The 24,011-nt window shown below is 43.5% G+C and overlaps 1 protein-coding gene across 2 annotated transcripts in view; it reads right to left on the bottom strand.

Moving 5' to 3' along the window:
- Positions 1 to 24,011, bottom strand: part of stab1 (stabilin 1) — a 263,769-nt gene that overhangs the window by 141,256 nt on the left and 98,502 nt on the right. For both annotated transcript variants that reach the window (XM_070554590.1, XM_070554589.1), the window contains exons 26-31: positions 22,164 to 22,259; positions 20,488 to 20,583; positions 18,062 to 18,109; positions 13,115 to 13,248; positions 10,660 to 10,771; positions 4,101 to 4,178 (exon numbers count right to left, since the gene is read on the bottom strand). In XM_070554590.1, coding sequence (XP_070410691.1) covers positions 4,101 to 4,178; positions 10,660 to 10,771; positions 13,115 to 13,248; positions 18,062 to 18,109; positions 20,488 to 20,583; positions 22,164 to 22,259 — 564 coding nt within the window. The remainder of the gene's footprint in view (positions 1 to 4,100; positions 4,179 to 10,659; positions 10,772 to 13,114; positions 13,249 to 18,061; positions 18,110 to 20,487; positions 20,584 to 22,163; positions 22,260 to 24,011) is intronic.

Here is a 24,011-nt window from a genome sequence, read left to right on the forward strand (position 1 = left end):
TGCACTTCAATAATGATAATAAATATTAATGATAATAGAGTTGTACATTTTTTAACTTTGATATATATATATATATATATATATATATATATATATATATATATATATATATATATATATATATATACATATTGAGGATGGAAAAATTATTGAGATGGGCATGTGACGTGTCAAAGGGTCTTTACATAACACCCCCACCCCAAATCCGCACAAGCCTGCTGTGTCCCCCCCACTTCTGAAATCAAAATTTCGTCCCTGCCGCTATCATTCAGTGCAAGTCTCATGTTGATAGGATCTACAGTTCATTCAGCAGATCTCCTCCACTAGCACAAAGTCACTTTCCAGCTCCTATCTCTTCCATTGTGGTGTCTTTTCCTGAAAGATCACAAAAGGTACCTAAAACTTCAACTGGGCTCTGACAGAAATGGTACCACATATCAAGAAGCTGAATCACACCAGCACAGCTGAATATCTTGTGATTAATTTAACACTTGTTTGAAGTTCCTAGGTTGAAGTATGCTCGAGTAGTTCAGGTTCAAAGACCAGACATAAGTTTAGAGAATTTGAAGGGTTTTACATGTATTCCAATGGGAGAAATATGCACTTAAAAGCTGAATATTTCAAAACTGTAAAAAGTATCAATACCAAAAGTCACAGCCGGCATGTCCTGAATGAGCTGAACATTTTGATACCACATTTGTTGAAATGGCACAAAAACTAAGAGGAGATGTGTGCCAAAAAATGTACGGAAGCAGAATAAAGAAGAAGAAGAAAATAAAGAGAAAAAGGATCACTATAGTTTACAGCATTCAAAAAATAATGAACAGAGCAGGCTTAAATACACTGAGGAGTGATGAGGAAATCAGGGAGCAGGCGTGTTGATCCGTTGCAAGTGTGATTGGTTAGCGGGGTGCTGAGGGAAAAACACAAAGACACTGAAGCCCAATCCCAAAACTCGCACTGCGCCCTGCAGTCTTCAGCAAAGCGCACTTGGAGTAAGTGCGCTGCACATGGATGTAGTTTTGACTTTAGAAGTGTGTGTGTGTGTGTGTGTGTGTGTGTGTGGGGTGGGGGGTGGGGGTGGGGGGGCAACCGGCACGAGGACCGGGGGAGGGGTGGGTAGGGTTAGCCTAAAGCTTGGTTTATGCTTGACGCGTTTACTTTCCGCTTGGTGATGCGGCTCGCGGATGGAACGCGCTTCACAACTCGCAGCGTTTATGGTTCATGCGGCTCGTCTCTGCGGTGAGCCAATATTCTCCCAAACTTTAGGGGGCAGCATGGAGCTCTACGGCATGCATCCAACACTACACCATAGTAGAAGTAGAAATTACTGTTTACAACATGGCATTCCAGCATTTTTAACAGCGTCCTCGTCTTTTCTCTCCAAGAATTATTAACAACATGTTGATCATGGTGATCTCTGAGAGCTGAATCATACAAATGTCTGTATTTACCAACCTCTGCCATACTAGTTCTTGCCGGTCTGCCATGTTTTTCCGCGTCCGTCCGTCCGCGTGGTTAGAAATTTTCCGAGGTGCGCGTTGCGGAAATTCTGGGCCGTGCGGAAGCGCGGTGGAGGGGCGTGGTTGTTAAAATGACGCAAAATGACGCAACTTTTCCGTGCGGACCTCGCGGCCGCGTCAAGCATAAACCAACCTTAACACTACAGAGGCTCTTTTATGCAATGTCAGGAAAACAGAACTGTCAAGTATACAGGTGGCAGGAATGGCCAATCACACGTTAGCAACTATCAGCAGAGCCAGTAGATGAGCTTATGAATTATTCCACTGGGAAACAGGCTTCAACACAAGCGTTTTTCCACTTGGTCCTTGTGGACCAGTGCCTGTTTAAAAGGACTGTAAGGAAATTTGAAGTTTTTGTGCTCGTGATTGCCACTCAGGCCTAACGCCTAACTGCAGCTTCAAAAGTAAGCTCGTGCATGAGGTGTGCATGCTGTACGTGCACACTCCTTAACGAAAATAACAGCTGAGACAGTCCCGTGTGTGTGTGTGTGTGTGTGTGTGTGTGTGTGTGTGTGTGTGTGTGTGTGTGTGTGTGTGTGTGTGTGTGTGTGTGTGTGTGGTCCGGAAGACAGAAGAACACAGAAAATTAATAAAAATAATGTGCCTCTGTCTCTGCAGCTGCACTTTCTCATCGGCCGGCCGAACGTACAGTGTGTGTGTGTGTGTGTGTGTGTGTGTGTGTGGCCCGGAGGACAGGAGAACGTGCAGCTAATTAATTAAATAATGTGGTTCTGTACCTTTCTCTTCAGCACAGCCGACAAAGGTTGATGATGGGTCAGTCCTCCTGCATGCTCAGATCATTCCCTTCCCTTGCTTGAAAAATTGTTCCAAAATGAAAGTTGAACCCACATCTTTTTATCTGTGAATTCAATGCCGTTCAGCGAGTCTCAAATAAAAATTGGGGCGTCTTACTGTAAAAATACATATTATTGTAAAAAAAAGTAACTCCAAATAAATTATGCTCAGATCTGGAGCACTACAGATGTTCATAGTTTCTGTAACATTTATATCCTTGATGACAGCTGAAACAACGTCAAACCAAAGAACGGTTCGGAGTGAAAACGGCTATTTTGTTGCTAATTAGCAGGAAATATCTAGAAGAAAGTTCTACAGAAAGTAGCTAAGGGTCCTCAGAAATGTAGCTAGCTTTGTCACTAGGCGTTAGGAACAGCGACAAAGTGGCACTGCCTCTCTCTCTGCTGCTAAAGCTACGGATAGCAAATGCTGCGGGCGATGCCTGAGCGTGAACGCGCATGAAGCAGCCTGCTCGACCCGAGCATCTCTCTTTTTCTGTGATTTTACAGAAAAACAGGCAATCACTGTAAAAATGCCAGGGCTCATTCTACAGGACCAGGGCGTTGCAGGAGAACGTATGAAGAAGACATTTATTATTTCTATACATGTTTTGGCTGTCAGACTTCCTTATAGTCCCTTTATTATAGCATAATATTGTTTTTGGACAGTAAAATGTGCAGGGGACAAAAACTGACTTTGGGAAATGTAGGAGGAGGGACATTTGACCACCCTGTCCCCCCTCAAAACTATGTCCATGGCGCTGTAAGGCTTCAAGTGCGTAGTACACAAGTGTGCAAATAATTGCCTAATTGAGACAGGGAGCATTGAGTCATCAACCACAATGCATGACTGGATGCTGGTCGCTGTGATACTTTTTTCAAAAACCTTTAATATCAACTTTCAAACAAACAGCCAAATAATAATTTGAAATACATTTAAATTCACTGTTGATTTGTCTAAAACATTCAGAGCATCACCTAATTGTCAAAGTGAACTAATTTCATTAGAAGATACATACTTTCAGAAGAGGAACTTCAGCCTTTTCTCCCACAGCAATGGATTGTGGGTAATACCCTTCACCCAAGTTTGCATCGATGTGGACTTGGGTGAAGTGCGGATCAAGGGTGCAAAAGGGGCGTGATCAACTTCCATACTTGAGAATCAAGACACCCTATGTACTCACACCCTAGGTTGGGATCGTGCAATTGAAGGGCGATCCAAGGGTGGAAGTGCGAGGATTGGGACTGGGCCAGAGAGACAAGAACTGAGTAACGGAGGTAGAACACAAATAGAAAAAGACCAAATTATAAAGCTTGAGACGCACAAAAAGCCAATCAAAATACCACAAAAAGCCTGGAACCGAATTTAAACAACCAAGGAGGATAACTAAAGGATCACAGAACCTAATATGGAAAAACAAAACTCCACTGGGGGAGAATGGATGGGAAAAATAGAACAGAACAAGGAGGCTAAATGTAAACAGGGAACACAGGGGTCAAAGGTCACTGTTACAAAAGCATACTAAACAAACAGGAACTTGACAATACTGAGGCTTAACAAAGATAAAGGGAACAGTAAAGAGAAATAAAATAATGCTAAGCAGCTGGGGAATAGGAAACGACAGAACAGGTAAACCTGTGAGAAGTCTGAGGGGACAGAAGAAAAGGGAGAGGCGGTAAGGAAGGGACAGAGAGGACATGGAAAGGACGGCATGAATGGTAGATCATGTATGTAAACAAATTTGATATGAAACTCTCTGACCTAACTGGCTCCGGATCAGACCTGATTAATGACGTGGATGTAGCCATTGATTGCAGGCAGGTTATGGATCACAATGGATGCATTTCCAATCTGGATCGTCTGGAAATTAAACAAAAACAAATCAAAGATTTTGTGTGTGTTTACTCTTCAGCTTCAATCCTTCATCTGTAACAAAAGTCCATAAATATGTTCAACTGGATTGCTCTAAGTAATTTATGAAGAAATAATTCTAGGGACTGATGACCAGTGACAAATCATAGGTTTTGGCTCCAACCGGTTATCCCAGATCCAAGATGGCCGCTGGCAACCATAACCCTAATAAGTTCAGTTCTTTATTGTCTCACATCAGGACATGTGGTGCATGTAAAGGATGTGCGTTCCAACAGTGGCGAGCTTTACGGCGTTTTTACAACAGTCAGAAACAGTTTGTGTGAGTGTTAGGTGTGAGCACACACAGGAGACGCAGCGTGTTTTACTGAATAAACTCAAGCTGGTTCAAGAGCAAACTCTCTTTATTCATTTAAGATAGGTTTCAAAACTGTCACAGTGCACCACAGCAGGCAGACAAATCAACACACATGCAAGATTCAAAAACAAGCAAGCACTTCATCCTAGACAAGACACAGGGACTGGTATGTGTTGTTGTGGGGTGCAGAATGAGAACACCTTGTTGCCGAGTTCAACTCCCTTTATTAGCTTCCAACATGCTAACCCCTGGTTCTCCTCCCCGCTCTGAAGGGGAAGGTATGTTTTCCCCATCAGGTAGAATAGATCTGCTCCTAGTTTTTGCCAAGGTCTCTCTGGAAGTGTGCTCGGCAGGAGTGGTTCTCTGGCGTTTGTTCGTTCTTTAATGCACACCCTGCAATCAGTTACTAGCTCACGTATCTGGTTGCTCAGCCCTGGCCACCACACAGTTTGTCTGGCACGTTCCCCACACTTGACCACCCCCTGATGCCCTTCATGGATCTTGTCTAGAATATCATTCCTCGTGCAGGCAGGGACAACCAATCTCGTGCCATGCAGTAACAGTCCATTATGTACACTCAGGTGTGCTCTCTCATGCCAGTGGTGTCTGATTGGCCCTTGTATGCGATCTCTATCTGGCCAACCTTCCGCACAGAACCTCAGGACTTGGGAACAGATGTTGTCAGCATTCAACTGTTGTTGAAGTCCCGTCAGATATGTGCCACTCATGGGGAGGTTGTTCACTATTGAATCCACGTAGATGTTAGTGTCCTCCATGAGTGTATTGTCCACTTGGGTAGTTTTGTCTCTGAGACGAGCGCGGGAAAGCATGTCAGCAGTTGTGAGGGTCTTCCCAGGTGCATACACTATTTTGTATGAGTACCTCATTAAGCGCATCCGGAACCTCTGTACTCTGGGAGGCAGTGCATCCAAGGCCTGTCCCCCTAATAAACTCACTAAAGGTTTGTGGTCAGTTTCCAGTTCAAACCGTAAGCCCAGGATGAAATCACTGAACCTCTCACAGGTCCATGTTAGCGCCAGAGCCTCTTTTTCCAGCTGAGCATAGCGTCGTTAATGTCGCTTAATGACCTGGAAGCATAGGCGACCGGGGACCATACCACATTCTTTTTCTGGAGCATCACCGCCCCAAGTCCATATGACGAAGCATCAGCTGATATTTGTAGTGGCACGTTCGGATCATATAGTTGGAGGACCGGCGTAGTGGAAAGCTCCTTTTTGAGACTGCGGAAGGCCTCCCGTTGTTCATGACCCCAGCACCACTGATTCTTTTTGGACAGCAGGTCCCTCAGCGCTTTGTCTTTTTCAGCCAGGTTGGGCAGGAATTTCCCCAGTTGGTTTACCATGCCTAAGAAGCTTCTCAGGTCACTCACGTTGGAGGGTTCCTCCATTTCCATCACTGCTTTTGTTTTCTCTGAATCCGGCCGTATGCCATCTGCTGAAATGACAGCCCAGAAACTTAATCTCAGTCTTTCCAAACTCACATTTTTCCATATTAAGCGTCACCCCTGCTTTTTCTACCCGTTCCAGCACTGCTCTGACCCTGGCGTCATGTTGGTCTTCTGTGGCCCCCATACCAGAATATCATCAATGTGACAGACTACCCTCTCTAGCCCACCCAGGATCTCTGTGACCATCATATTTTGAAAACGCTCAGGGGCGGACAAAATGCCAAAGGGGAGGCGGTTAAAATAATACCGCCCGAAAAGTGTGACGAAGGTGGTGTAAAGCGCAGACTCGTGTGACAGGGGAATTTGCCAGAACCCTCTATTAGCATCCAGCTTTGTGAAATATAGAGCTCCTGACAGCATGCCCAAGGTCTGCTCTACCGAGGGGATAATATATTTTTCCCGGCATACTGACTCATTTAGGGTTGTCATGTCTACACAGATGCGGACTTCTTCCTTGTCCTTTTTAGGCACCACCACCATACCGCAGCACCAGTCTGTTGGCGTCTCTATGCGGCTGATGACCCCCATGCGTTCCATTTTACTTAGTTCATCCTTCACTTTTCTCATAAGGGGTAGTGGAACTCGACGTGGCACTTTAAGGGAGAATGGCTTAGCATCGGGTTTTAGCTTAATGGTGTATGGTCTCTGGATGAGCCCCAGTCCATCACAGAGTTTAGGAAATGCTAGCTTAACTGTCTCTTTGTTTATCATGTCGACTCTAGCCACCAGCTTAAGGCCCACGGATGCTGGTCTGCTCAACAGAGACACTTGAAGGTCTCTCACAATGAAGATTGTCTCCACAATGCTCTTTTCTTTATATGAGAGCTTTTCCGTGACCGCTCCTACAACCTTCAGTTTTATTCCCCCAGGATCATAGAGGGACCTGGGAACATCCTTAAGCCTCCCTTCACTGCGTATGATCTCTTTGAACACCTGTTCTGGGATGGCTGTGACATCAGCACCCGTATCAATCTTAAAGGGTATTGTACTCTCTCTTATGTTAATGTCTGCCATCCATGGATCTTCCCCGGAGGCTATCTCACCCAGAAACAGTTCATCGACATCTTTAGCGACCTCATGCACTGACTTAGCACATCCTCTCAAAGTGACCACGTTTCCCGCAGTTATGACACTACTGAATTAGCTGGGCACTGAGACATTGAATGAAAGGGCGTCCGTCCACACCTGCCACATGATTTGGTTTCTGTTAGTTTGATTTGGGTGCTTCCCCCCAACTTCAGGTTTCTCTGATGTCCCTGCGGACACTCCTTGTATTTCTGTTTGAACGGTTTTCCTCTCCTAATTTGCATCGTGTCCACAGCTGCTGTGTTGTCGCTTGACTCCCTCAAGTCTGACTGCTGTCTCTTAATTTCTTCTGACTGTCTGGCCATTGTAATAGCCTTTGCCAGGGTGAGGTCTTTATCAAGTTGCATCTTCTCAGACAATGACGAATCGTTGAGCCCCACCACTAATCTGTCCCTCAGAAGTTCATCATGCAAGTTGCCGTACTCACAGCTCTCCGCCAGAGCATACAGCGCCGTGATGGAGGCGTCCACGGGTTCTGCTGGCTGCTGGACCATGTTATTGAATTTAGCCTGCTCATATATTACATTTTTCCTCGGAACAAAGAACCTGTCGAAGCCTAACTTGACCGCGTCGTACCGCTGATGCTGAGCGGCCGTTAGGTCCAGGCCGCTCAGCACGTCATCGGCTTCATCGCCCATACAGTAAACCAGAGTGTTCACCTGGTTTGCATCCGTGGACGAGTCCAAGTTGCTGGCCACCCTGAACCGCTCAAATCTCCTAGTCCACCTCTCCCACTCCTGAGGCTCGGAAAAGTCGAAGGGCTCGGGCGGTTTGATAGTAAACGTCGCCATCAGGGGTGTTGCCGCCATCGATGCAGCCACCGCTCCAGGCTGAGGTTGTTCCTGGCCGCTTTCCATCTCAGGAATATGTAAACTTATCTCTCAGTGGTTCACAGCAAGCCAGCTTCTGACACCATGTCGTGTATGTTGTTGTAGGGTGCAGAATGAGAACACCTTGTTGCCGAGTTCAACTCCCTTTATTAGCTTCCAACATGCTAACCCCTGGTTCTCCTCCCCGCTCTACCCCCCCCCCCCCCCCCCCCCCCCGGCCACCCCTTGTATTACTCCATTACACCACATAAACAGATTACAAGAAGGGCCAAAGGAGTCCACAAGTCAGGAGACATACTTAAACTTTAATTTCCTGTCCCTATCTGGCAACACCAGAGAAACCGAGATTGCGATAATCGCATATGCTACAGGACGTCACTGTTAATCAATTCTTACGCATAGGAAATATTGAGTAATAAATCATCTACATTCACTTTTAATTTAATGACTGTAAATACACTGAAAAGTGTTTTACAATTAATGAAAGTTTCACGCATGACCTTCTGGCATTCGTAGACTCGAGTCTTGTGGACTCTAGTGTTATTAAAATTACTTACCGATGAGATTGCCATTAATGTTTGTCATATTATTAATTTAAAGCAGCTAGATGGAGTATTTCTCTTATCCAATGGCACCATCTAGTGGCTGACAAGCATATCACACAAAAATACTGTCTATCCGTTTTATTACGATGGCAGGCTTATATCTGTATTTTAGGTTTTTATGATTTTTTATTGTATTTACTGTTCTATGAAAGTGTGAATGATGAGGTGGATGATGATGAGCCCTGTTCAATGACAAATTTCTGTAACCGCTTGGTGTCAGGCAATAAAGTTTTTCTATTCTATTCTATTTCCCGTTTCTTTGTTCTTGCTTCTGAAGCCGAGAAACAGAGCTAAAACACGTTGGTTTACAAGTACTATTCTATAATTGTTTACCTCAATTTTTTATTGCGCAGAGACATATTTGTGATTTTTGTAAATGGTTGAGATTAGTTATTAATATTCCTTTAAATATTTGAATTGACCCTTTACACGCAACGTCACGCCACTCATGTGACCACCCCCTTCGCCATGATGGACGGCAAAAAGTCAGTTTACACCCGTAGGAACTCCAGTGAAGGTAGTCATAACACGCCAGTTTGTAGCCTTTTATGGCTTTTATTTATTTGATTTGACAGTAAAATGGTTTTAGCTTGCTGCGTGGTCGGCTGCACTAACAGACAAGGACGTACACTCAACTCGTTTTTTTCTTTTTAATAACTTTGATGGACAGTGAGGACGGAGATGAACTGCAGGATCAATCAAGCAGACTAGCAGCCCTCAGATTTGCAGCGGACATGTTTTTACCGGGAAAGATTAACGTTCATTTATTTCACGAGGAAGACGGGGACAGGGATAAATGTGATGTGTTTATATGAGTTATTGATAATCCTGATGGACGGGTATTTCACCACAGAGGCTGCGCTCCGTCCACTGTAGTGTAAAGCGAGACAATTATTAACAATATCAAAGCTCCGATGTATGACTACGTGTGTTAAAATGACGTTATTTATTTATTTATATGAGATCTTCTCATTCCGGTGTGAGAGCAGCAGCTGGACCCGGTAGCACCACCAGCAACAGAAGCTGGTAGGGATCCGGACTTTTTAACAATCAGCTTTGGTGTAAAGTGAAACGCTGTTTATAACATAAAGTTATAAATCCAGAGGGGTGAATTTAGGCAAAGTCAGGAACATGTTTACATCGGTGAACAGCTGCAGAGGGAACATAAGCTAACGTTGGTAAGCTAGTTAGCATACCGCTCTCTATGTGCTCCGGCTAGATGCGCGACTTCTTCTGATAACTGAACTGGGCATGAACTAGTGGAAGGAATGCTGGAGGAGTTTTGATTTTGTTTTGATCACAAAAACAATTTCAGGCTCAACTTTTCCCTGTGTTTAGTACTGGTGTCCCTCACTGTTTACATGCTTTTGAAGTCCACCATGGTGGGCCCACGTGATTCGGTGACGTCGGTGCAAAATGGTAAATGGCCTGTATTTGATATAGCGCCTTCTAGAATCCTGGAACCCCCCAAGGTGCGTTACAACACAACCAGTCATTCACCCATTCACACACACATTCACACACTGGTGGGGATGAGCTACGATGTAGCCACAGCTGCCCTGGGGTGCACTGACAGAGGCGAGGCTGCCGAGCACCGGCGCCACCGGTCCCTCTGACCACCACCAGCAGGCAACGTGGGATTAAGTGTCTTGCCCAAGGACACAACGACAGCGACAGACTGAGCGGGGCTCGAACCTGCAACCTTCCGATTACGGGGCGAGCACTTAACTCCTGTGCCACTGTCGCCCAAAAGGTCAATATATTCATTAGGAAAATGTTGTGAATATTTGTGGTTGTTAATTTTCCTTATTTTTGGCTTGTCTGATAGTTTATTTATTTTCTTGCCTGTTGTTTGATGCGAAAAGTTTTTTCTTTAGTTTTGTACTCTGTGTATTGTAAAGTTGGTATGAATGCTGTGTGTATAAAGCCACATTTGTCTGCTTGCTTGCTCAGTGTTAATGCATTATTTATGTTCATTTGATGATGCAATGACCCCAGGAACTGTTTTAACAGTAGAAAATGGGCATCTCAATAAAAACAAATAAACAAACATAAACGTTGTTGGAAATCACATTCATCAGACAGAAATGTATGTAGTTGTAAAACAAATTAAAAATGTTCTTACCCCACTGACATTTCTGATTTCCCACTGGATGGAGGGGTCCAGAGTGGGAATCTTGCTTCCCACCAAACCTTCCAGATCTTCAACTGAATAGATTCCCACCAAGAAGTGAGCTCTAGAACGCGAAGCACGAAATGACAAGTAGAACACAACCATGAAGAATCACCCTATTGCGCCCTCATCTATAAATCGTTTTACGAACCTGTCCTATATTCCACCCTACAAATGAAATTTAGAATTTTTGGCCAAAATCCTGATTAATGAAACTTCTGGCCATTCGTGTGTCACTCTGCAGTCGAGTGGTCTTACATGTTCATACCCAGGTTCTTGTGTCCATTCACAGCCGTTTACATACGTAAATGCTCTTGATGAACTATTTTTGGTCACACCACGTCCTCAGCTAATGAGAGCAATCCCTGCACCTTCCCCTCCCCTTCCCCTCTGGGGAAAAGACTGATCCATTGACTAAAGCCGGGTGTACACTGTGCGACTTTTTCACTGTTTTGAGCCGATTTTCCACTCGTGCGAGAATCCACAAGATCGGGGTGAGTTTTGCTCCGAGCGTCGTGTACAGGGGGTTACGAGAGATGATTAACACCACATGACCAGCTACCGATCAGCAATCGTGAGCTCGCAAGGACTTCTGGCGTGTTTAATATTTTGCTCGTCCCTCGTGAGGGTATCGCACTGTTGAAGCGGCGCTGCGAGCAGCTGCGACCCAAAAAGGTATCCGAACCGCTCACGGCGTATCAACACCGCTCCCCCGCTATTTCCCTAATAACACACGTTGTTCGTTTTTGTTTCTACACGTTTTTTTACGCACAAAGATTGTCAAGAAAGCGTGTTTGTCGTGTTCATGTCAAATTAAACTGATCACAAACACAGATTTACTTTCTTTATTTCGTTTTCCTCATCCAACCCCCATAAATCCCTGTGTGTCCTCCTGCAGCACTCCAGAAGGACAACAGGCAAGACAAGACAAAAAAGTCTGACGTGTTGTGTAAAAACTGCTATTTTTAGCATATTTTTAGGGCCGACGTGTTGCTACCAGACGTACAGTGTGAGCAGTCAGGTCGCATCCGAGAACTGGGTCGTGCAGTGTGAGCACATGGCTCGTGAGATCTACCCTGCGAGGAAGTCGTAGTTTGAGCTGAAGCTGAACGCTGCGAGTGAAAAAGTCGCACAGTGCCCACCCGGCTTAAGCCTGCGCAGCAACACAAAAGACCCAGGATCATTGTCAATTCTATAAATATAGAAATATAACTAAATGCACCCTAGATCATGAGACATGTCAACCTTAGGAAAAACCCTAGCAATGGAGAATAAAAAACAGAAAGGTAGAACTATTCCAGAGGTAGAGGCTACGTGAGTCACACAGAGAGAAAAAAAAGTGCAGATTACACGATCACTGAAAGAATGCACTGTTGCACCGATTTAAACCTCTAATTCAGAAGTGTATCCAAAAACACGTTGGATCAACTAATGAAGTGGGCCCCACATGCAGAAAAGAATGAAGGAAAACACCCAGAGTGATATTTTGAGGACATAATGTATGCTAGGCCAGGGGCGAATTCCAGGGTACGAGCTCGAGTACGTAGGAGTGGTAAAGGGCATCATGTGAGTGGGAGCAGAAGGCAACATGTTCTAATGTATACTGCTGAATTAAAACAACTCATAAATGAAGACGCTGGAAAGGAACTGAACTGCAGTTGAAGCTGAGCCTAACTGTCAAAGTTAACCGAATGTATTGGGAAAATATGAAGTTTGGCAGGAAACAGCGTTATTAGATAGCGCTAACCCTATCCCCATGAACATATGTATGATTAATATTATCAGAAGAAGCCTCTGAACATAATTAAAAACTGGTCAGCTTAACTGTTTAAATAGCTAATAGACTACGTCTGACTTTAGGTAACATCAGCTTGATTGACAGCTGAGGACCTTTGACCTTTTTGATCTATTGCATCTATTATATCTATTGTTCTCTTTGATCTGTTGCTTCTATCATTTCTATTGTGTAATGAGCTTAACTAACTAATGTCAGTGGGAATGTCTATTTAATGAGCTGTTTTTTTAACCATTTGTTACAAATCAGTAAATGCATTTTTTCCTCAAGGGCTCCCATAGAAGGAAACATGGCATCTAATATGGCGTCGCCCCGAGAGAAACCCGCTCCCATGTCTTTTAGACCTGATTTTTATGGTTATGTTTTAAGAAGCCAACAATATTTTTCAACAACTGGGCGTCATTTAATTCATTTTTAACAACATTTCAATTGATATTTCCAGAGATTACCGATAAAAACTACACCTTGTCCCTTTAATCTGATATTTGTTATAATCTGCTTGGATGGCGCTCCTGAGATTTTATCGCTACACTTAAGAGCCACACAAATCTGGGTTAGCCACCATCCTTGTGGAAACTTCTGTATTCACTGACGAGAGTTTCAACTACTGACCGCAGAAAGTGAGGCAGGCGGTGTCGGCTGGTCCAGAATACGTTATCAGCTGTACTCATGTTGTTCAGAACGTCATGAGATGGAACCAGTACTGTGATGTTCCCACTGAGGTCCTGAGAGGACTGGCTGAACTTCTGTGAAAACAACACAACAGAAAAATAATTTTGTGTCCATCCATCCATTCTATACATTTACATTGATATGATTCCCTTTTGGTTTGCAGTCTGATCCTTTTCATTCACAAACTCAGTTACAGTTAGACTTCAGCTTGGCTCAGGATTGACTTTGTGATAATAAATTAAGCTTAAATATGAAAAAAACCTGCTCTATGCTTCACTACAAATGATCCTCTCCATTGTTTTGATAATTATATTAGTTTATTGATTGGACTTTTGATCAAAATGTTGATACAGACAAATATCTTGGGATATTTAATAGGGATGAGCGAGTACACCACTATCTGTATCTGTACTCGGAATGGGCGTGGCATAACCCGGAAGTGGGCGTGGTTAAACCAGAAGTGGGTGTGGTTTACATCAATGTATCATTTTAAGTCTGAAATTGATATGGAATGATCAGAAGTTGCTATGTGTATTGTTTATTTGAAAACTATTTACAGAGCAGCCTCAGAATTGAGATTAAATGTTTTTGATCACAATAGTAAAGAAACTATTACAGAACAAGTGTTTCAATAAAATCAGAACATTATTATTTAAGTGCATGGATTAATACATCTGAACTCATGCAGTAGGAACTAGGAAATATGAAATGCTAGAACCAGACACAACTTTATATATATTTTTTTATTTTAATTTGATTAAACTTATTTTTTCTTCACGTTCTTGGCATTTTGCCCCACAAAGTTAAACAAAACAATGTGGATTAAGGTGTGTGTGTCTGAGAGAGAGAAATAGGGAGGGTGAGAGGGAGAGAGAGGGAGTAAAAAAATAAAAAACCCGACCAGAGCGGAGGTAGTGAGTTAATGCAGCACGTCAGCTCTGTCTTGTCAAATGCACCATGTAAGTTACGAAAAAAGTAACTTTAAATCTTCAACCGAAAAAGAGGCGAGCTGAAGAAAACCTAGGGAAAACTGAAGAAACGTGAGCAACAGTGAAGCAATCACAGCGAGATCCGTTACTGTCTGTGTGTCTGTGTGTGTGTGTGTGTGTGTGTGTGTGTGTGTGTGTGTGTGTGTGTGTGTGTGTGTGTGGATGAGCCGGACGGACTGCGCTCCCGGCCGGCTAGAGAGTTTTGTGTGTAGGGAGGGGCGGGCGCTCTATGTGACTGGCCAATCACAGAGCGTGAAGACAGTCAGTTACCCAATGAGGATTTTCCTTCAGCACGATTACAGATATTTACGAGGTTTACTCGTCTCATGCTCGTATTCGTCAAAAATGCTTTATCCGTACCGGATACTCGTCTTTGGATCTGCTAGTATCTCGGGTTTTTTGATAAGAACTTTTCCTAATTAGCCTAAGCTGTTCTTCCTAGTGTTGGGTTACCTTTTTTCCTTTTTGTGTGTGGAATAAACTTTTCCCTTCTTTGGGAAGGAATTAAAAGTAATTTGTGGGTGCCTCCTTTCCATCTCTGGCAGAGCAAAAGGTAAGTTTGCTGGTTGCTTCATTCCATCCCAGGTTGTTACATCAGCGTTCTCCTGTTCAGAGGAGAAGCTGACGAGGGTCTGTTTTGAGCGTGATGAGCTCATGCAGGGTGTTCTGATACAGAAAGAGTCTTCCTACAGTAAAATAAAGGTGACTTTACCAGAATTAAAAGCCGAGGTTGCACAAGGTAAAATATCTCTCCACAGAGTAAAGGTGTTCGTCTAGAGGAGTCTGAGGTCAAGCCCACCATCTAGTATCGTGAGCCAAGGCCTTGAGATTGAACACCCAGATTTAGCCCGGTGGCTTGGCTCGCGACAATTATCGACCATCCATGATGATCACAGAAGTCCAATAACAAAACATTGCTCAGATTCAGATCGGGGGGTCGTTCCTCCCAGCCACATCTCTCCAGGTCTCACTGTCATTGCCCACGTGAGCGGTAAAGTCCCCCAGCAGAGCGAAGGAGTCGCCGGAGAAGCGCTCTCCAGCACCTCCTCCAAGGTCTCCAAAAAGGGTGGGTAATCTGAACTGAATGGTCCCGAGCACCTGGGTACGCTGGGTAAAGGTGGGATTTATCATCACACGACTGCGGAGGAACATGCGTACGAGAGGCCACTGCACATTTCACAAATCAGTCTTTTGACTGTTCATTCATACATTCTACATTTTGGTTGTAGGAGGGAATATGGGACAGTTTCTACAGTCGTTTGATAAATGAGGACCCTGGATTGGTATGGATTACCCTGGATTATGATGGTTCCTGGGGCCTCATTCAGCAAACGTTCATAGAAATATTCCTAAATTCCTTCCAATGAAAGAAATTTAGAATGTTCATACGAACGGTGAAAAACCTGATTTATGACACGTGTGGTGGCTTGTCGTGTGCATGTTCCTCCGCACTCACCTGATGATAAATCCCACCTGTGCGTACCCAGGTGCTTGTGTTTGTTTTCAGTCATTTACATACAGAAACTCCCTCAATTAACCATATTTGGTCATGCAACATCCTCAGCACGTAAGGGGATTCCCTGCATTCTACCTGAGGGGAAAAAAATTATATTTTGTTGCAAGATTGGGCTGCAGAGGCGCAAAAGAACCAAACAAGTTAGGTGAGACAGAGGAGCGGTTCCTGTCAGGAAGAAAGAAAAACTTTAATCTGATAAATCGTAGAGATTTTACATTTAAGGAGTCATTCTGTTTGGTTAGTTTTATTTGGAAACTTCAAAGAGTGCAGCCTTTTCTGAACTGCCATTCAGTCTTGTTACAGTTGGGGAGCAAAGGAGGTTCTGGGAGGTTCTCATCGCTGTAATTTAAAAAACAAATGGACTGAAAGCAGATTTGTGCAGTTTATCTTTCGCTCCACAAAGGGTCCCAGATCCCAGCACAGGTCCAGATGGATCTCCTGTCACGGAAACACGCCAACACCAGAGAGCACGCTCTGACGAACCCTTAATATTATTATTAATATTAATAAGAAACAATCTTTAATCTGGGGCATATCATGCAAAATCAGAAGGACTAAAACATAGTACCATATAATATAATTAAATTAAAATAATATTAATTATTTAAAATTTATTAAGAATATAAAAATGGGAAGAGTAACATTTGGAATTACAAAAAACATGAAATCCTTTCTACAATGTCAGACTCCTGTCGGGTGTTTTAACACCACTTATGTGACACAGCTGTTTTTCCACCAAAATAATAATAATATATAATATTATAATAATAATAAATATTATATATAATTATGTATTGGGTAAAATAATTTATGGATGAGTGAGATCTTCGGTGTTGCAGTTCCACAACTAGATGCTGTTCGTATGCATGGTCTGAAGTTTTCTTACATTTTCCAAGATCAGGTACAAAATGATGAACACAACACAATGCATACAAATGTTCCTATGCACGACATACGCACAGATCTGTGCACAAGTACGGTTGATAAATGAGTACTCTGGTCTTTGACATGGCATTGGTCCCATTCGGTAGAGGCCGTTATGTTTGGATTATAATTGCTGATTGGGATTTATGCTGACGTCTGCTGTGTGGGGTGGTTGGATAACCTCACTCTTTCATCTGCAGTGTGTCTTTACCTTGGATCTCACATTATTTACATGTACTATGTCCTCATGGCCTTCTACTTTTTTCAAGGACTTGTGTTCTTCTGTTCATGACCCCAATTCATTGGAAAGGGGGGATATGTAACATAGGGCAAGGCCATGTATTTTTCCACAGCCTGCTCCATCAGTGTGCCAAAGGTTAACTGTGTGCTTTCCACCCACGACACCGGCTGGTGTCATGACACCCATGCTCTCTTCTTCCGGCTCTTGGAGAGTACAGACGCTTTTTTCCTCCTATCCTCCCTATCTTATCCCCAAGGCTCTTTGTCTGTCTTTGGGTGTACGGCGCTTCTACATTTTTTCTGGAAACTGGAAATTATTAAAAATGGACCTGGTCAGCTGGTCACTCAACGCGATTGACAAAATTTTCTCAACGATAAGAACGGGAGAAGGGGCTCCCGGGTGCCCCTCTGGGACACATCCAGTTGGGCACATCATGGACTCCTGGAAACAGTGGAACCTGATTTGGCTCTCTCAGCTGTTTATAGAGGATTCTGAAGATGTCTGGATATCCGTGGTGCTGGTGTCAGGTTTCCTGCTCTTTGGCCTTGGAGGTTACCTGACTTACCGGAAAATTAATGAGCTGTCGAGGAATATTGGCTCACTCCCGGAGCTCAGAGATAATACGAGCACTGCTTATCGCGGCTGCTGCTGCTGACGTGTGGAGAGTCCCAAAACCCCACCATCCCACCTAGTGGACACTTATGTTGTGTTGTCTGAAGTCTGTTGCATTTCTGTCTGAGGTGCTGTTTGCCTAGCAAAGCTGCCCTCCCTGTGGAGGGTAACTCTGAAGTACATTTTTTTCCCTCCACCTGATCCAATCCTCATGTAAACCGTATGATCTCTATTAAGGTAGAGCGACTCAGGGTTGCGAATGACCACAGTCACCAATTCTTGTCATGTGTCTTGCCTATGCATGTCTGATCTCAGAATTGTGTGTACTGAAACTCTAATTTCCCTCTGGGATTAATAAAGTATCTTTGAATTGAATGACATCAAGAGGAAGAGATAATTAAATATCTCCTGACATATCATTATCCATATCTGGCCCACAACGCCAAGGTCCCCTCACAAGTCTCGTCTTTACAGGAGACAAGACTTGTCTCTAACTCCAACTTTTAATGAAAATATCTTGTTACGGCTCCACAGGTCCCACAAAGTTTGAAGCTCTGCAGGAATTATTTTCAGTTTAAACACAGAAAAGCTTGAGTCATACACACCTGGATCAATTTGTAGAAGTTGTGCAGCTTGGTATTCATGTCCAGCTCCTACATACACACACACACACACACACACACACACACACACACACACACACACAGTATCCATAGGTTTGTAGAGACTGCAAACACAAACCAGCTGATATCCTAAAGCTAAACTCAGTGTAGCAGAACATTCACTCAGCTGACGTTCCGTAAAATCGTGCACATGCACACATCTAAAAGTACACACATGCTCCTTGACATTGTGAAATAACTATGAAAACATGGAGATTATTCTTAATCAGTTTGCATCAGTTTATAAAGCATGACACTGGTGCCGTAGGACTGAGGTAAGTCACCAGTAAAGTAAGTTACCTCACAGGTCAACACGTTCTCACTCCCAGCGCGTCAAAAACAAACGCTTGGTCAGCCACCCTTCACGTCAGACCCCTGATGCCAAAAGTGCCCTTTTTCATTACTTATGTGTGAAAAGGGGTTTTTCCCTTATTTGACTGCAGATCCCAATGCAGCGTTACACTGACGTGATGGGATGTCCGCAGCCAGGGCACCAAACAAGCTCATTGTACCTCACCTTAACCTTATCCTCTTATTTAACCTTCCCCTCACCCCATCCCGAACACGTTAGTGATGGTCGCTCTAAAAGCCGGCTCTATGAGGTGAACGGCAGGAGCCGCCTCGTGATTGGTCGAGTTTGGACCGAGCCAACGCGAGGGGGAGGTTTCAACTACCAAGGGGGAGGTTAAAAGTAGAGGGTATGTGTAACCTCCCCCTCGCCAGATGGTATGTTCTAACGTTCCCCTTGGGCGGCAAATACGAAAATTGACAGTCAGACTCTGACTGTCAGAGTCAGAATGCAGGAGAAACAAACGCTTGGTCACAGTGAGAGTAACGTTTTAGGTAGCAAGAGGGTAAAGGTTAGGATGAGGGTGAGGGGAAGGTTATGAATAGCGAAACGTTAAGGTTTAGGTGTGGTTAAATGAGCTGGTTCGGTGCCGCATCAGCGGACATCCCATCACGTCAGTTTTACGCTGCATTGGGATCTGCAGTTAGAAAAGGGAAAACCCCTTTTCGCACATAAGTAACAAAAAAGGGCACTTTTGGCGTCTGGGGTCTGACGTGGAGGGTGGCTGACCAAGCGTTTGTTTCCGACGCTTAGGGTGTGAGAATGTGTTGCACAGGTGGAGGGAGTTACTGTCAAGTAGAGTAGTTGAACTCCCATGACTCACTTGCTGCTATGTTGCATATTGCCCAAATTGTCGTATTTTTGCTCTTTTATCTGACTTTATCTAGTGACTGTTTTCTGGTTGTATTGTACCTTTATATCATGTTGCTACACATATCTTAGCTTATCTCACAGGGAGAGTGGGTCAAGTCAGACTTTCCAGTCAGGGTTCAGGGCCGGTCACAGTACTGAGACTGCTCTCCTCATCTTTGGTGTGTTCTTACTGTGTTTAGTTTCTAATTCCATTTTTGGTTCTTCTTAAAACACAGGAAAGGTTTCTCTTGACCTTGCTGACGTTTAGTTTGCCGACTGCAAGCTGGTGGTGGCGTCACTTCCTACTCCGTTTATCCTCATATCCTTATAACTATTTGGCAAGTATCATGGATGATGTGGTTTTCTTGCTGCTGGATCTGTCTGCGGCCGTTAACATGGTCCATCATGGTATCCTTCTCCACTTTTGGACTGCCTAAAAGATGTTGGGTCCTGGATGGCTGCTAACTTTTTACATCTGAACAATTCAAAAACTGAACTCATAATTCTCAGCTTTGGTAGAGTAGAGGGCTCCGCCTCTTTTCTGGACCTGTGCTTTCTGGCATACTGTGAAAGGGAAATTGTCACCAGTCTTGGTGTAAAAATTGACTCTGCCCTAAAATATGAAGCACTAATGAACACAGTTGTGTGATCCAGCTGTGATGCTTAGCCAGGATCAAGTCCATGCTGTCTAGAAAGCACCTACAGTGTGCCATTCATGCCTTTGTCCTGTCCAGACTCGACTACTCCTCTGCACTGCTGCTTCGACGTGTCCTGTCCTGCCGTGTTCTCTCAGCTGAGCAGGAGATGTTGATCGTCCCTCGCTCTGGGTGCAGATCGAGGGGGATCGTGCGTTTGCAGTTTTGGCTTCAAAGCTCTGGAATGAGTTTCCTTTGACTATTAGGTAGGTGCCTGAAGACCCATTATTATGTTCAGGCCCTTCCAGCTTTGAGGATTGCAACCTTGATTTGAATAGTTTTTCTTGTTCTTGTGCTTTTTTATTGGTTTTTAAACCGTTATTATTACCTATTGGTTGCGTTGAGAACATTGGGCTGTGAAAGATGCTTTATTAATAAATAAATGAAGTAAGTAGCCTTAGTAAAGGCTCTTTAAAACAGGCAGTAAGATTATAAGCGTCTGACTGCATCCTACTGTGGGTCTGAAGACTTACATCCAGTAATGATCCATAGCAGAGGTTTCCATCTCCAGCGTAGCCATCAGGACAAGTACAGGTGTGGACTCTACCTTCTCTCTGCTCACATTTTGCCTGACAAATGAAAACTGTATTAGTCAAATAGCATCCAACTGCTGTAGCATCAAATCTCTCATCACAAACTACGTTCAGCATTTACATGTTTCCACGTCAACGCTGAGAGCGCGCATCAGCTGTTTCTCCACGCGGCAGCATCACTATTGCAACAACACATTATCAGTGGGGTGACCGGTCTCATGACGGTCTATTCCCAGTCGCTCCCGCTGTGGCGTATTGGAACTGGTGATTTAGTGTCATTGTGTATCGACTGAACACCAGTCCGAACTCATACTCATGTCTAATGTGGAGCAGTCTGAACGGGAGTGATGCAACGGTGAGTGTGTTTGCTTGAGTGGCTTTTGCAGTCACTGTAAGTGTGTGCCTCACTGATTGTTTGCTACACAGCAGCAGATCACCAGCCATCGTTCACACACTCTCGCTGTAACCGGACACATCTACTCAGTGGTGAGTCGCTGCGATTTATTTATTATAATTGTGAGAGGATAGATTTGTCTTGAGAGTGTATGGAAAGTAGTTGTACAACGTAATCATGTGAACCTAAGTGAACGTGGCCTGGCTGTCTTGTTATGGTTGAGTTTTGACCTAAGTGCACTTAAACCATTTGCTTGGATTTGTGATTTCTGCATAGTGAGTCTTGGTAAATATGATTTACGCCACGCATAACCACTGTGATGTGGTAGGACTCCTGATGTGACAACTGTTCATCATCTTGATCCTACACAGTCTCACGGCTGGATAAAAAGGTTAGGACTGCAGGTCGGACTGTCAAAGGAGATCTCTCATAAATACTTGTGGACTCTGGAAATCACGGGATATATTTTGTGTTATCTTTTTCCATTTATTGTACTTGGTATTGTGTTTAGTAATTCTTGTCATAATACTATAAAATATAATATTTAAAAATATATAAATAAATACTGCGATGGACTGGCTCTCTGTCCAGGGTGTACCCCGCCTGACTGCCCATTGACCGCCCCCCGTGACCCTACGTGGACAAAGCGGGTTCAAACAATGGATGGATGGATATAAATAAATATAAATATGAAGGTAATACCTTAATAGATATTATTAAATCTTGTTTTTTTAATAAACATGTTTATTCTGGAAAATAAAGTCTGATTGTGTTTTATTCACGCACTTTGGCTCTGTGGACGGACCTAGTATGAATTGCCTGGCCTAGAGAGGGTTACACTTGTTAAGTGCAGACTGTTCTCCTGTCAACGCCATCGGCAGAAAGCTGTTTTGGGAAATTTTGTAAAGAACCTGAACTTAGTCACTTTTTAAAGTCACAATATCAGTTTCCCTACTCTGTTGTAACTTGTGTGTTACGGCCTTGCCTGACCCGGGGGCTGGAGACTGGCATCTCCCCAAATTCAACACGTTGGACAGGGGCTTCCCAGAAAGAGGCTCTGCCTCTCCTCCCTCCATGAAGAAGTTCATGCAGCTGAACCAGATTGACAGCTCAGGTGTGGAAAACTTCAAAATCCTGAGCTGTACAAGCTGTGTGTGTGTGTGTGTGTGTGTGTGTGTGTGTGTGTGTGTGTGTGTGTGTGCGTGTGTGTGTGTGCATGTACCAGGTCGTGGCAGCCTCCGTTATTGGTGAGACAGGGGCTGATAAGATCACACACTTTCCCGTTGCCCATATAGCCCGTCTTGCAGACACACTCACTCTGAAGACAAAACAGGCTGATTAGAGGTCATTTCTTGGGGACAAAGCAGACAAAAAAGTTCTTTACTGAGTAAAAAGGTGTGCTTCCCTCTTTTGTGCGTTCATACTGTGTTTATGTCTCTAATCCATGTTTTAGTTATTTTCTTAAACAGTTTAGTAAAAATTATTTATGTACCATACATGTTTCAGCTAGCATCTCTAGCCATCCTCAGAGATCGCTGGTGATAGTTGTGTCGCTTCCTTTTATCCACGGGCAGCAGAGGACGGTGTCGCCCTCTACTGCCTCCTTACTGATGACACGGTCCCGTGAGATATCCAATGTGTGTTCCATCGTCTCTGTTCACGGTCCTGAGTCCACCTTTCCTTATCTCTGTTGCTTCTTTGATCCATCTTTTGTGTTTTTGTTGTTCTGTGTTTATGACCCGTGTACCATCCCAGTCCATCGTGCGGTGTTCTGTTACAGCTGATTTATTTAAATCACTTTCTGCTTCTTGTTTGGCTGCTCTTGTGATGTTTGACTTGTCTCCCTCTCACGCTCTTTGAAGTTCGATTTCACGTGTTGAGTTGACATCCGGTTTCTCGTGTCTGTATTATTACAGTTTGCACAATATGCATCTGTTTAAATCTTGTCCTTTGGGTGTACTAATCCTTTTCTCACGGTCATGTATGGTTTTGTTGGTGTTGACACGATGCTTTGTCATCATTGTTACTATTTTTTCTGTTATGCCTTAGATATGTGGAAGGGTTATTACTGCTTTTGGTTCTGATCTTTCTGTTTTTCTGGTTCTTTTATCTTTTCAATTGTTGATTGTAGTAAAAAAATTATTATTATTCATGTTGGGTATCTGCAGGTTTTTCATGTGCTTGTATGTGTCAGTCCTCCAGTTTGCGGTATTTTTCTTCTGTTATTATATTTGCTCTGTGGTATAGTGTTCTGATAACTGACATTTTATTTATGATGGGATGTTCTGATGTCCACAATAATTATTGCTCCGTGTGTTGGTTTCCTGTAGGTGTTTATTTTTAGGGCTTCGTCCGTCTGCCTGGTTATTCTCATGTCCTTGAACGTTATGCTGTTGTCTTTTTCTTCTTCACATGTAGACAGAAACATACAAAATGGTTTAAAAAAGACCCAAAACAGGATATTAAGAAAAACATGAAAACAATTATTAAAACCACTGCAGGGGAAAGGTAAAATAACAGAAGAAATGTATAAACAATGGATTCCAATCCAACAGCAAACATAATTACAAGAATTTATGGAACCCCAAAAACGCGTAAACAGAATACTCCACTGAGACCAATAGTTGACAGCATGCGAACAACTACACGTACATAACAAAAGAAGTAGGCAGGATCATCAGCCCACCATAAGGTAACACAGATCAACACTGTAAAACAGCACCGAACTAACAAATGACGACACACTGATGGTGTTACTTACATCCCTGTTCACAAAAACACCAGCCCACACAACCACCACTATGGTAGTTAACAGGATCAGACAAGACCAAACTTTACAGTAAAGGACAAAACTCACAGAAGACTACACAGCACGTTTGATTGAACTGGTAGCTAACTCCACCTACTTCACTTAAAACGGAACCATGTACAAACAAGTAGAAGGCTTCACCATGGGAAACCCACTATCAGCCGTAGACACTAACAAAACACCTGAACAGCATTGACATCACCCAACAACTTAAAGTTTACACATGAAGAAGAAAAAAACAACAGCAACAACGTTCATGGA

This window comes from Nothobranchius furzeri, chromosome 9, assembly GCF_043380555.1.
Source record: "Nothobranchius furzeri strain GRZ-AD chromosome 9, NfurGRZ-RIMD1, whole genome shotgun sequence".
NCBI lineage: Eukaryota > Metazoa > Chordata > Actinopteri > Cyprinodontiformes > Nothobranchiidae > Nothobranchius > Nothobranchius furzeri.